The sequence below is a fragment of the Carassius auratus genome, chromosome 24 (genome assembly GCF_003368295.1).
Source record: "Carassius auratus strain Wakin chromosome 24, ASM336829v1, whole genome shotgun sequence".
Classification (NCBI taxonomy): Eukaryota; Metazoa; Chordata; class Actinopteri; order Cypriniformes; family Cyprinidae; genus Carassius; species Carassius auratus.
In genome coordinates, this window is record NC_039266.1 from 7,732,952 (window position 1) to 7,748,002 (window position 15,051).

At 38.7% G+C, this 15,051-nt stretch overlaps 2 protein-coding genes across 3 annotated transcripts in view; both read left to right on the forward strand.

Moving 5' to 3' along the window:
• The first annotated feature begins 1,061 nt into the window (after window positions 1–1,061).
• On the forward strand, window positions 1,062–6,586 carry LOC113042222 (lymphocyte antigen 86-like). The gene is made up of 5 exons (XM_026200878.1): window positions 1,062–1,216; window positions 2,630–2,716; window positions 2,795–2,923; window positions 3,011–3,063; window positions 3,152–6,586. The coding sequence occupies exons 1-5, from the start codon at window positions 1,096–1,098 to the stop codon at window positions 3,233–3,235; spliced, it is 474 nt and encodes a 157-aa protein (XP_026056663.1). The 5' UTR covers window positions 1,062–1,095; the 3' UTR covers window positions 3,236–6,586.
• An 865-nt stretch (window positions 6,587–7,451) lies between these two features.
• Window positions 7,452–15,051, forward strand: part of rreb1a (ras responsive element binding protein 1a) — a 45,454-nt gene continuing 37,854 nt past the window's right edge. For both annotated transcript variants that reach the window (XM_026200879.1, XM_026200880.1), the window contains exon 1: window positions 7,452–7,757. In XM_026200879.1, the coding sequence (XP_026056664.1) occupies window positions 7,718–7,757 (40 nt within the window). In that variant the 5' untranslated portion in view covers window positions 7,452–7,717. The remainder of the gene's footprint in view (window positions 7,758–15,051) is intronic.

Consider the following 15,051-nt stretch of genomic DNA (forward strand, 5'->3'; position numbering starts at 1 on the left):
ATTTATGTATTGACATAATTATGTATGTCAATGATTTGAAAGGTGTCAATAAAGAAAGATTTTAAAACATTAATCTCATAACAGTATTTATGCAATTGTAATTTCAGTGTAAACTGAATGTGTAAATACAGGGTAAATGCAACTTCAGTTCTCGAATTGGACACGTCCAACAGAAACTAACAGAATTCATCAATTGCATTTAACAGTCCAAATTAAAAGTTAACACATTTATTTGATATGGTTAAAGAAAGAATCCTGTATAAATGTTCTAAAAATAAACATAAATCTATTTTAAGAGGACAAATGTTGTCCCTAAATGGAAACAAATGTAGTTTTTGTCACTGATCAAATCTGTCTATGAACTCTGGTCCCTTTATTTTTCAGAAGCTGGACAAAAAGAAAAACCCTTGATAGGTTTTGGAGATGATGTATTGGTTTGATGTTACACTTTTAGCCAAATAATGTCCAAACTTGTGACTTTTCCAGATCATGTTTCCTCTTTCTCTTCTCATCTTCTCTCGATCCCTTATGAAACAATAAAAGTGATACTGATACTACCAACATTAAAACAAAAGTGCTAAACAATGCTGTATCTGAAAAAGAAGAGAAAGAAAGTGCTTTTCTACCAATTCATTATTTCTCAAAAGGTCATTTAAAATAAATAAATTAATTAAAAATAAAATTGTGAGTTAAAAAAAAGACTAAAAAACTAAATGACATGGAAAATTTAAACCTATTTTAATGTCTTTTTTAAAAAGTACTAAAATGAAAAGAGTTTTAAGAAGAATGATTTAATTGTGATGCTTTTAGCTGAACTTTTAAACCCTACACATGAGCCATCAGATGCTGTTCTTACAGAGTCTAATAATTTAGGCACTATTACAAATGCAATTTACATAACTATATCTGGTTGTATTAGATATTAGGAAGTAGCTCTAGGGCATGTTGATGACATGAAGATGAAGGGAAGTGAAACTTGTGACGTGCTGACACCGTCTGAAGCGCTTGACCTAAAGGAGAAGTTAAGTTGCCCTGTTCCACCACATATTTCACCTACGTTAGTCAGACTCTGTGAAGACACGAGCGTGTGTCAGTATGCTGTTGGTTGTGATTCTGACTCTGGTTCAGATGAATGAAGCTCACGCTCAGGATCCTCGATGGCCGCTTCACACAGTCTGCGACTCTGAAAGAATCACGGTGACCTACAGGAGCTGCGGTGAGATCAGTGTGAGATCTGTGTGAGATCTGTGTGAGATCTGTGTGAGATCAGTGTGAGATCAGTGTGAGATCAGTGTGAGATCAGTGTGAGATCAGTGTGAGATCAGTGGGAGATCTGTGTGAGATCAGTGTGAGATCTGTGTGATATCAGTGTGAGATCTGCGTGAGATCTGTCTGAGATCAGTGTGAGATCTGTGTGAGATCTGTGTGAGATCAGTTTGAGATCAGTGTGAGATCAGTGTGAGATCAGTGTGAGATCAGCTTGAGATCAGCTTGAGATCAGTGTGAGATCTGTGTGAGATCAGTTTGAGATCAGTGTGAGATCAGTGTGAGATCTGTGTTAGATCAGTGTGAGATCAGTGTGAGATCAGTGTGAGATCAGTGTTAGATCAGTGCGAGATCAGTGCGAGATCAGTGCGAGATCTGTGCGAGATCAGTGCGAGATCTGTGTGAGATCAGTGTGAGATCAGTGTGAGATCTGTGTGAGATCAGTGTGAGATCTTTGTGAGATCAGTGTGAGATCAGTGTGAGATCAGTGTGAGATCTGTATGAGATCAGTGTGAGACCTTTGTGAGATCAGTGTGAGATCAGTGTGAGATCAATGCAAGATCAGTGTGAGATCTGTGCGAGATCAGTGCGATCTGTGTGAGATCAGTGTGAGATCTGTGCGAGATCAGTGCGAGATCAGTGCGAGATCTGTGCGAGATCTGTGTGAGATCAGTGTGAGATCTGTGTTAGATCAGTGCGATCTGTGCGAGATCAGTGTGAGATCTGTGTGAGATCAGTGCGATCTGTGTGAGATCAGTGTGAGATCAGTGTTAGATCAGTGCGAGATCTGTGTGAGATCAGTGTGAGATCAGTGTGAGATCTGTGTGAGATCTGTGTGAGATCTGTGTGAGATCAGTGGGAGATCTGTGTGAGATCTGTGTGAGATCTGTCTGAGATCTGTGTGAGATCTGTGTGAGATCAGTGTGAGATCTGTGTGAGATCAGTGTGAGATCTGTGTGAGATCAGTGCGATCTGTGTGAGATCAGTGTGAGATCAGTGTGAGATCAGTGTGAGATCTGTGTGAGATCAGTGTGAGATCAGTGCGAGATCAGTGCGAGATCTGTGCGAGATCAGTGTGAGATCAGTGTGAGATCTGTGTGAGATCTGTGTGAGATCTGTGTGAGATCAGTGTGAGATCTGTGTGAGATGTTATTTATAATAAATTCTGTTCCTTTGAACTTTATATTCAGCAAAGAATCCTGAAAATGTTCAACTATCACACGGTTTCCAAAAAAAATACAGTTTTCAAAATGTTTCTTGAGCAGTAAATCATCATATTATACTGATTTCTGAAGATCATGTGACACTGAAAACTGGAGGAATGATGCTGAATTGCTTTTTTTTCCCCATTTCATTGTCTCAGACCCTTTGCAGGATGTAGGTTTTACTTTCCTGCCTTGCCCTGAGAGATTAACCGATGTTGTAAAAATCAGATTGGCCTTGATTCTGAGTGAGTTTTCATCTTTCATCATAACAATATCAGGTTTCAAATCAATGCCATCAGGCAGTAAGCGTGTGTTTTCCACAGGGAGGTCCATCGATGAGCTTTATACATCATACGAGCTGTTGCTCAATGATCACCCGATCCTGAAGCGGGACGAGCCCCTCTGTCTTCCTCAGTTCCCACGTTTTAAGTTTTGTGGAAGCAGGAGAGGAGGTGAGTGAGCACCCTTCACAGTTTTACAATCAATAGACTGCAAAATGCCATCATTAGGAATAATGTGTTCGATTTTGATTTCTCCAGAAATCATCACCGTCGAGTCATCATTTAAGTCAAAAATAAATCTTCCTCTAAAGGTTTGATTTGTGTATTCCATTCAAACAGCTTTGATTCATGTCATGTTACTTTGAAAACGAACATGGCCTTTATTGTGTTTTTTCACAGGCTGATTTTGATCTTAAACTACGTGCAATAAATCAAGAAGGCTTCCTGATCGCCTGTGTGAATGCAACTCTCAACTTTCATTGATCCTTTAAGAGCAGAGGACCTGTGCTTCAGCTGAGAGCAACTGTACAATCTATTACACTGTGGTAATTGCAAGTTGTTGAACTCAGCTGTTAATCGTATATTACTGCATTTCAGCAAAGGAATGTTTAAGTTATTTTTGTTGTTCCTCAATGTAGAGTTATGGGAAATGTACAGAGTGAGTGTCGGCGTATGTTCAGGATTTTTGATGCTTTCAGGTGATTTTTGCCCTGGTCTCAGACCATTGCTCTTTTAAAACTATAAGAATCCATTAAAAACAAAATGCAAACAGAAAAAAAGGGATGTAAAAAAGCAGTGAACAAAATATCTAGATTCAATATTTATTTTGTGAAAATTATTTTAGTAAAAAAAAACAAAAAAAAACTTTTTCTCCTGAAACTACGGAGGACATTTTCAGTGAAAAGCATGATTGAAATACAGTATGAGACTGTCAATAAAATAAAGAAACATATCTTTATTATGTTTCATTTTCAAACAAGCTGGAATTTCCTTGAAAATATTATTTATTAATTTATTTTAGGAGACCTAAAATGTCCAGCTATGAAATTAGCCAAAGAAAAAAAAGACCTAAAATGTCCAGCTATAATTAATAAAAAATAAAATAAATTTACAAACACAAACACAAATGTTAAAGATTTCCATCATAGAAAAACAACAACAGATGTTATGAATTACAGTGGAAATAAAACTGCAGTGGAAATTTTCCTTCCTAGAAAGCCTGAAATTTAGAATTAATAAAAACTAATGCATTATCATAAAAAATATTACATTTTGATAATACCTTAAACTTAAAAATGAAAACGAAACATATTTTTTAAAATATTCAAAATGTGAATACAAAGTATTATAGTATCTGAGTGATGCTAAAATAACACAGCAAAAGTATTTTCACACACAAGTCTCACAAGTTCAAATGTATCACAGCGCAGTTCTGTCTGTCACCAGTAGATGGCGCCATCATCTCTTCTGACCCTGTTCTGCTGCTGCACTCTCATCCTCTCACAGACAGATGCACTGCATCGACTTCATGTCCTCTCGAAAATCACTTTCGTTTGTTATATCATTCTAGATTTTGTCTCAAGAACGTACTGAAACTAAGTTAATGTATCGGCCTACTGAATGAAGAAGTGAAAAGTGGAACTTTTTTTCAATTGCACAAGATATTATACACCATATTTAATTGCAAGCAACACAAGCAAATACAAAGTGTTTGCCCATTCATAATGACAGCACACGCATTCATCACATACCTTCCATTCATCTGGAGTGATGAGACCTGATAATCTAGAGACACACAGTCCTAATGTACACATGAAATATTAAAGAGGCAGGTCTGGTTGAAGTGTCCGTATGCCCGTGTCTTCTCTCTTCCTCAGAGATGAATCTGCCTCCTTCTCTATTTCACATACATTTCACTTCATACAGACCAGAACTTCCATCCCCAAAGCCCGGAAAAAGCATTGCATAATCCTTCTGAGTTATACATCACATGCTTATACTTCAGTAAACCGTGCACTTTCTGAGAAAATGAACATGTAAACATAGCCCAGTTTGGGAAATTCATTTAGTTATTTCTGTGCTTGAAAGACGAGCTGTTTCATCATCCGTTTCGATGCGTAATACAAAGTCAGGCTTTTATTCTATTTTGTCAAAGCTAGCTAGAAAATTCAAAAAGAAGTTTAGAGCCACTGAAAGACATTAGACATCTAACAAATGTTATTCCAGTGATGTTAGCACAAAACATGATATAGTTTATATTTGATGTGTATCTATTTTTATTATCACTTCTTTCAGAATGTTCAGAGAACATTCAAACGTAACATTCTCACAATCTTTTCAAACCTATAGAATGGAATGTTCCCTCAACATTCATATAACCAAGAAAAAACATTATAACATAAATGTTAGTAAAATATTCTTATACTATATTTTCTAGCTAGATAAGCAAATGAACAAGTTAGATGGTAAGATTATGTTTACTAAGTATGTTTTTTAGCAATGCAATACAATAGTTTGCTATATTAACAGTGTCTTTATAAAGCTTCAAACAGCCTTAGCAAAGGTATTCTGTATCTATATGACAGATGTTTCAATGGCTGATAAATGTGAATATATTTAGTCAGTACATCATTAATGTTGTTTATTTATAAACAGATAACCGAATGAATTCCTCAGGCCCACAGTAACAAAATAAAGCAATACAAATACGACAAATGCGACCTCTGCAACGTGCTTATTTTAAAAAACGCCTTAAATTTGATTGCTTGTATTCTGGTTTTGCCGCATTTGGACAGTTATTGCTCTGAATCCGTGTATAATTCCCTTTAACCAAGCATATTTTGTAATCCGCTAGCATGAGACGTTCAGTATGTTGTGTGCTGCAGCTTAGTTCAGGAGCATCCCTAATGATCTGATTAAGATGTTTTCTATTTCAAATTGAGGAAAGAGCACCATTTGGATGCGCTGAGAGATAATATCATATATCATGCCGTGTGTTGTGATGCAGCGGCCTGCAGGGCATTGTGGGATGTCTTCAGACCGCGCCGCAGCTGAGGTACTCTTTCAGACTCGTTCACAGAGGATAAAGGAAACCTTTTGTTGCCGTGAAGGGTTGTTCCCTAGCAACAGGGTTGCATTCGGATGCCTAGGTAACGGTCAATAAATAACATCACTCTCAAGTTTCGGCTAGTTTGGAGACTGAGGTCTTACTCTGGAGTAGATCTGTAGGCCTTTCAGAACGGACTTTAAACCCAACGTGCAACACTTAGATGTAGTTTGCATGATAATGAATGAAACAAACATATAACATGAACATATTTGAAGTTATTTCACTTTTGGTGGTGTTCTGCAAAGATGCATGACTTGAACACTCAACAGCCATGCAAACTTTGGGAGGGAATGATAAATGCCCTAAACAGGTTATTCATTGACCCGTACAAGACCTCCTTAACCGATACATCCAGAACTAGAGGGAGACAGCTTAATAAACTTTTTTAGTTTAATATGAGCAGTGGACACAGCTGGAGTTCTGTGTAGTGACTGATCAGAAGTTCTCAGTAGTGGATCAATTATAATATCCAGTATCACAGTGGAAGAGTCTGGCTGGGTGCCGCGGGGCAGGTTTGTCCAGTCTGATGAGTCTGAGCTGGACGAGGAGGGTCTAACACCCTGCGATCAGCACCAGGAGATCACTGCTTAAACCAGCCCTACAGATGATTAAACCCTGCAAAATACAGTCATCATACAATATCTCTTCTGCCATCTGAAGTTAATTAACGTAGTTCTCCGTACAGTCTGTTGCATGCCACACTGAAAACGTTCTTAATGTGAAGTTTTATTAATGTTAATTTATTTTATTTTTTCTTCCCCATTTTTCATTTACTGTGTATTTTGTGTCTTTTTGTTTTTTTATTTGTTGTTAAAGTACTTGTCATACCAATAAAACACTGAACTATAAAATATCAATTACTTCAAGCGTTCTAGTGTTCTTTAATTTTTAATTAACGTTGTCATGTTCATTTTCAAATAAATTCTTAATTTTCATTTTATATCAATAATAACAACAAAATAACAATCAGTTTTGTTTATATTTGATTTATAATGTGAATAATTATAACTGGCCAAGATTAACTATTGCTATTCATTTTATTTAATAATAATCATAGCCTATTTCTTTATTGTTTACATTTTTACTCACCATTTTTTTTATTACTGACTATGATTATTATTTTATTAGATTTTAATAACAGTAGTAGTAGTAACTTATCTTAATATTATTATATTTTAATTATTAATTATTGAATCATACTTGTTAATCTTCCTAACCATGTGGGATAATGTTCATGCAGGTAGTTTGCCTAGATTTACATCTGCTTTTATTAATATTTATATTTTTAATTTATATTTATATAACATTATTTTACATCCCATTCTCCTTTCTTTAGTTACTTTGTATTTATTGTTTTGAAATATTTTGTGTGACTTCCTGTTCACATAACACAATGTTAACACAGATATAGTGCACTTTTATGTGTTTTTAGTATTGCTTTCGCAGTATTTGTGAAAGAGCGGAGTGTGTGTGTGTGTGTGTGTGTGTGTGTCTGCAGCTTCAGGAGCGCGCGTCCCCTTGGAGACTAGAGCAGGAGCATCACGTGACTCCGCCTTACTGATCAGCTTTAGAGAGAGAGAGAGAGAGAGAGAGAGAGAGAGAGCGAGAGAGATCGAGCGAGAGCGCGCGGTCATGAGTGTGTTCCTCTCTCCTCCCTGAAGCATCTCGGCGTGGGGGGGAATCTGGGAGAAGTGGGGAACTCAAACGCAAAGTTGACGAACTTTGCACATCTTTTACAAACGCCATCTTGATTCCTCTCCGGAACAACTTTAGCAGCTTCTTTCTGTTCTTCTTCTTCTCCTCTTTCTCTCTCTCCTCAGCTCATCATCATCACTATCATCATCATCATCATCATCATGTCTCGGCGAAAGCAACCCAACCCCAACAAAGTCAAACGTAAGTCACACGGCTCTCCTAAACTCTCTCTCTTGGGCCTCTTTTGTGTGTTTATTTGAGGTTTTATCGTAACTTCATGTTGGAGTTAGTGGGAAAGTTAAGAGGACACTTCCCACCCCCCAACTTCAGCTTCCTCGTCGCGTGAGGAGAGACCTGATGCCCAAACAACGCAGTTTCTTTAAGACATCGGCTTGTTTCTGCGCACACAACTTTGTGGCTATCTTTACTAACTTTTTAACGCTGTTTGGAAGTAGTTTCGAGCGGTGATGGGGTTCAAAGTCTGCGGCGGTTAGCTAGCGTTAAGCTAACGCTGCGGAGCATCACCTCGATCGATGTCGACTATCAACAGTCGTTTTTGATGTGTTTAAGTTCATTTAGTTCGTTTTTTCTACGTTTGGTCTAGTTCGACAACCACCTGTTGCGCCACAAAGTTCACAAACACAGTGTATCTCTTTAAAGATGGCCTGTTTTGGATCGCGAATCAGCTCAGGTAGTTTCTGAGGTAACTCGAGTGAAGTAACGTCGGTTGGAAAGCGTTTCGTGATTCTGTCACATTGTTTACTCGCTGGTTTGGGACTCGTTAAGATCTGCCCCGTCAAAGTAAAGACGAAAGGTCGTTGATCTGTGGTTTCTGTAAGTTCTGTCGTACTGAAGGAATGGAGGATGGATTAGATCATGGTTGCTAGGCAGAAACTGAGGAGAGACGGAGGGAAACGTGGCGGATTCATTCAGTGCATCCTCCTCCACGGTGTCTTTAAGATGATACTCATTTCTGGTTATAGTCGAGAGTGTCTTGCTTTATTAGTATTTAAGCAAGGTTAGGCACAAGGCCTCTAGGGGTCATCGATAAAATACTACAACAGGATTGTTTATGTATGATACTCCATGACTAATATACATTTCAGACAAGCAGGCTAGTTTCTGGATATATTTGTTTGAGTGGAAATTATCATGTTGACTGAAGACAAGTGGTATTTTCTAGTGGGAAACTCTGAATTCTTGATGAAATTGGGAAGTTGTGAAGGTGCAGGTTGATTTGACATTGCGGAAATGTATAGATAATATCATAATTTATCTATAATCTGTATATAGAGATCAGTAAGCGGAAAGCAAGTCTGAAGCGAATGGCGTTAATCAGTTTCTTCATATTTAGCTGTGGTACCAAGTTGATTGAAATTAATGTTTGAATATAGTTATCTAGGTTTATTGTTCACAATATAAAGTAATTCTTCTTTTTTTTTGGTGACTACTTCCAGGTTCTGTTTCCTTCTTGAATTTGTGATATGTTGTAGTAATAACAAAATCAATATTAAAAGGAACTAATTTTTCCATGGCAGCAATATTTCCAAAATGAAGCCGAAGCATCTAGTTTTGAGTGTCGCCAACAAAAAGACTGAGGGATTTCTTTAATCCCTTGTCTCCAGCTCCACTCCGGGTTTTCCATTGTGCTCTCCTCCAGTAAAAACCCATTCCACGCGCCGCTTCCACTTCACACTCTCGTCTGGAGTGGTTCAAGGATTGCAAAGTCCCAGTACTGCTCAACCAATCACATTAGATGACCAAAACTAGTTTTGGGGTCGTGGCAAATAAAGAAGTTTCCTCTAGCCTTTTTTTTTTTAAGGCAGGGAAGAGAGGACTGATCTGGATGAGCAGTTCACATTCCATTAGGAAACTCAACCCTGGAGACGAGCAGAGTCTACACGGACATCATCTCTGTCTCTAAATATAAGATCTTATGCCATCCCTTAAAATAAAAGCCCCACCTGATGTATTTACGAAGCACATTTTCTGTGCTTTTCTCTCAAATCAGTGATGTCAGAGTATGGCAGAGACCGGACGTGTTATGAGTAGGACCATACGGAGGTCTTAAAGGATAAGCTTGATGGTGTTGTGGCTAAAGAAGGAGGATGTTTCCTTGTAGTTTTGTTTGTTTCCTCTTTGGCTAAGGCTAATAGGAAAGTTTGCTCTCATTTTTGTTCTTTTTTATTTTTTAATGGCACAATCTAAAATTCTAATGCATGCAGTTGTATTAACGCAATATAATATATATATTTTGGAGTTTATGAAGTGCCTAGTGTTTTTACAAGCAGTATATAATTAATTAAAACCCAAAGGAAACCAATATTGATGCTAAAAGTTTATACTTTATTCTACTTTAGCTACCAGTGAATAAAAACCAATCCATTTTTTATTTGGTGTTTTTAAATGCATTTAGATGTTTCATACCGAATGCATTGTTCATGCATTCTCAAACATTTGGAAATCTGGTGTCCAGTCCCCCTTGGGATTTTTTTCTAGTGCTAATTAAAAGTATATCACCCTCCCTCGTGTCTCAGTTAGAGTCCTGGGTATTGACATTATTTAAATTCATTATAGTAATTCCCAAGATACCTACACAGCAGGCCTCGGTTGTGTCTGCCAAATGATAAACACTTTACAGCTCTGCTTTGCATCACTGACGTTCTCAGATTTACATTTCATTTCATTTGATTTTCAATCTTTGATTGAACTGTCCTACTTGAAATGCCTTGTGAATAATTGATCCCAGTTATTGCACAAGGTGCATGTGAAATATCACATCTTGTATAGGTACTAATGTTACCTGGTTTATGCATTCATCATCCATACATTCAAGATGTTTTGCTGCGCATTTTAGTGTTTTTAATGCTATTGAAGTCTAAATGAGACCTGATAGAGAAAATGAGCAACCTGATGGAAAGGGACCTGCTTTTGGCCCTAGGGCATGAAGGGTTGGCCCTTTGGCTCCCAAGCTATATTTAGCCTGCCTTTTTTTAGATAAGATTATATTCCATCCCTCCGTGAGGCATATAGCAGAGACAGGAACACAGCGGGGGAACAGCTTTGAGTGAGAGATGGAGGAAAAAGAGCCCTAAGGTGTATTTCACAAGTTGTTTTCACAAATCAGGAGTTTATCCATAAAAAAATTAGGACTCTGTTTTAATCAACTTGCTTGTAAAGAACTGGATATTCAGTTGCAGCAATTAGTTAGAGATGCAGAGTTGTGGGTTTAATTGTTATAGAGGTGTGTTGATTTCATTAGCACACAGATTAACTGGTGTTTTATTGAAACGAGTGGTTTATTTCGGAGCGACACAGGTGTGCTTCTGTCTGGAGGTCTGTACTAGAATAGTGTTGGGTGCTGACACTTCAGCCTCGGCTATATTTGTGGTTGTCCTGCTCGAAGTCCCTCATTGCCTACTGTTTGTTAACGCAGTAAGAAGAATGCAGACGTTTCATGAATGCTGCTTTACTACCTCCTTCTCACCGCGGTTCATTATTGTTAAACAGCCCGGATGTGTCATATATGGGATTGAAGGCTTAACCTCAAAAATTCAACCAATCCTCTCTGACTGCAGGAGTTGTCTTGGCCCACACAGGCAGCATTTATCTTTGGCTGTGAAAACATGAAAAACACGTTTGGTTCAGAAACAGTGAAGCTGCTGAAGAGCTAGCAGATGATTGTTTAGATGAAACTGATTGTTCATCTTGCTTTTAAACTCTAGCTGTAGGATTGTTAAGAAGCACTGACCCAATCATCTGCCATGTTAACTAGTCCTCAGGCTAATGGGCCATAAGGCTGGAGACCGTCTCATCACCTTTCCCCGCTTCTCCCCCGAGCCGCTCCAACCAGCAAATAATGTTTTATTTGCCAAGAGTTCAAAGTCTAACCCAACGGCTATCACCGATGTGAAAGAATGTCACAAAGGAGGAGAGGACAGGGCAGGGAAGGGAAAAAAGGGAGCTGTAGCAAGCTGAGAGGAGGAGATGAGAGGAAAGACAGGAAGTGAAACTCGCCTCTTCTCTGAGGTGGAGGGGGAAGAGATGAAGGAAGTGTTCGAACAATAGCGAGTTAGTTGCACGACTGTTTTCCCTCTCTGAGATTCAGACGGCTCAACGGATACAGTGCAAAAAAGCTTAGTATTTTTGTCTTGTTTGTAGATTAAGATGCATTTACTAGATGCAAGATATTTAGTCTAATTTGAGTGTAAAACAAGATTATTTTACTTATCCCACTGGCAGATATTTTAACTTATTTTAATCAAAATGGATCAATTTTGTTAGTTTATTGCAATACTTAATATCTAATGTAGTTTTGCTTATGTAGTAAATGCATCTTAATTTAAGAATCTTTAGATATTTTTTTAGACAAAAGATACTACGACAAAAATACTAAGTAAGATTTTGCAAAGAATTGCATAGAATTTTTTTTTCCAGTGTAGGCCCGCTAGTGGCTTTGATTACACTAGCCTCACTTTTATAACTTTTTTTTAACTTGTTGTTTCCTCAAGATAAGTGTTTAAATCTGATGTACGGCTCGTTCTCTCTCTCTCTCTCTCTCTCTCTCTTGCTGACTAAACAGTTTTGTCAGCTGGCAGTTGCTCGCAGGATTTGCGATATCTTCTGGAGGCTGGGACGAGGGGGAGGGTGGTACTCGCAGGCAGCACTTGTTGCTCAGTGGAGCTGGCAGAGAGAGAAAAAGAGAGAGGGAGGGAGGGAAGAAAGGGTGGAACAGACAAGACGCGAGTGGTTGCAGAAAGAAAAAGAGAGGCCAGCAGCATCGCACAACCAGTTTCTGTCTAATTACGTGTGAGGGAGAGAGCAAGCTAATGATACAGTTGCAGTAATCGTCATATTGAGCTGGAGAAAAAGGGTAGCTTCGTCGCACGTTCTGCGTTTGAGGACATGCAGACAGGCCTTTGTGTAAACAGTGCAGATCTGGTGTTCTTATATCAGGTGCTAATCGAAAGCCAAGAGTTGTTTGTTTGTTCCTGTCTGCTGCGCTGGTCTGCCACTCAACTGGTAACAAATATAGACCGCCAGGGTGAGCTGCCCTAATGACATGTTACCTGGCGGTCGCAGTGCATGATGGGAAAAGATGTAATCCTGGGATGCAGCTCGGCAAACATGTTGAGCAGATCTGTTTATGGTCATTATTGTGTTGCTCCTTTACACTCTGGAAGATGGGTAAATATTAACATTTAGGAAATATGTTTTTCTATATTAAATGTTAATTTATATTGTCATTACACTAAAGTAAATAATGAAAATATAAAATGTTTTTTACATGTATTTTTAAAAACAGGATTACAGAAATTATGGAAAGAGAAACTGATGTGTGATGTCTGACTTGACAAGCAGATACATTCCTTTTTTATTTTATATATTCAACACTTTAAAATCATTAATTAAAAAAAAACATATCCCCACATTGTTTACCCGTGTAAAGCCATGCTTTAAATTTAGTGGTGTGAGATGTGGAATTATTAGCAGATAGCAACATGAGCAAAAACCTAAAACACCTAGTGATGAAACTAAATTTATTAGCTGAAATGGCAAAAAAAAGTTTTGAAGGTTCAAAATCGGTGTTTAATCAGCACTTCTCTAAAGATATGCATTTTGACTGAATGCACTAGAATTATCCAAATTACCAAATTTAATAAAAAAAAATTTAAAAACCGAACCTTACACATTCCCATTTGCATCCAAACACACAAATACACATACACACAATCTCCTGCCATCTCTGCTCATGAGCTGAAAAGGTACAGTTGTTTGTTCAGCAAACACAGGACACACCTCGTATCCACAGAGACTGGAGCGAATGCCCCTAGTCCTGCCGAACCTCAGACTCGTAAAGAAGTCAGACACACACCTTCTTGCAATCTCTTGTGCAAACACATGGGCCTCCACCTGAGAGAGAGCATCCTTTGCACAGCTGCTATGAGTGTAGGGGGGCAGGGAGGATGAGATTACTGGAATGGCCTTGGGATGGAGGCGGAGACCCGCTGAGTGAGGGAAGTCGAGGAAGGGAGGAAGAACTCAAGGCTTTAAAACTCCACCAGCATTCCAGGCTCACACTTTCTTTAATAAAACTGGTCTTGCACCCTCAAGTTCAGACAAAACGATTGGTCACATTTGACTTTGAAACCACCATTTCCACCAGACGTTTCCAGACAGGACGGTCTGACTAAGATGCGTGTCAGTGTTATTAAGCAAGCATCGATACCGAAGAGTTCTTTTTGAAAGCCACACCCAGTCCACTCAGAAAAATCCCCCAGAATCAATCCTAAAACCTTGACAGAATCATCACACTCCTCCATGACAGCACAGACATTTAGAAATAGCACCAGGACACGCTCCTTCTGTTTAGGGACATCAGCATTAGAAAAGATAGGAGATGCTGATATGCTGGCTACTGTTTCCAAAATAAATGCGTCTTTGTGATGGAGCCGGCTGAAATGATGAGTGGGGGGTTGGGTTAGAGAGGTCTAGGGCGCGCAAGCCCAGTTTTTGGGCTGTGAAAGGTTAAAGGTAAAGTTGTGTCTGGTTCGCTGGTGTGGGGTTAATGGTACACCGTCTAGCTCCCTCGGGAAACAAGGAGTCAATGGGGCAGGCTCTGCTGACGCGCCCCTGAGGAGACGCCACAAAAGACGGCGAGCAGGGTTCATTCTTCTCCTGAAACCTGGTCTTTACCATCAGGGGCTGTGTACACACTGAACAGACAGAAACACTGCCCTCCTTCAACACCTACTTCACAGGGAGCCTGCACGCTTGGATGTTTCTGAGGGACCCACCCAGAAGACGTGTTAAAAACCATGAAGATGAATCCGGAATGTAAACGTTCCAATCTACCAATCTCCAAAAATAAGACGATATATTTAGAAACCCGTTATATGACCATCAGAGATTTTCTGCAATTCTTGGTGGTCCTAAATTAGAACTTATTAAAACTTTCTTAAGCTTCGACATTTCAAGAGTTTTTCATGAGATTCACTCACCAAGTGAACAAACCCTGAACCATCTCTCAGAATTTGGGAACCAGTCTTATTGTAGGGCCCTATGATGCGGATGGAATCACGGAATCCAGTCATAAAAACGGAATGTACTGTATAACACGGAATGTCACGGAATCTGCTATATTTTGGATGGATAAATTAAAAGTAGGTCAGTACAGTTAAGTGAAAACAAAATATGAACTAGTGTCTGTCAATATTACGCCACAAAATACCATTTAAATATGAACCTGTGTTCTGTGTCTCTTTGTGAATGAATGGCACAGATGCATTGTTTCGTTTACAACACACAATCGAAGCGCCTGTGACTCTTGCAGTGTTTACAGTCTCCGCCTCCTCAGTATACGAGTACGTGAACACAAACATATTCTCTAGAGTCACTTCATGAGCATTTTACCATTTTTTTCTGAGAAAAACTATTGTCATTATTATATGCAAATGGAAACTTAAAACAGAAAACAGAAAATTAGGTCTTCACA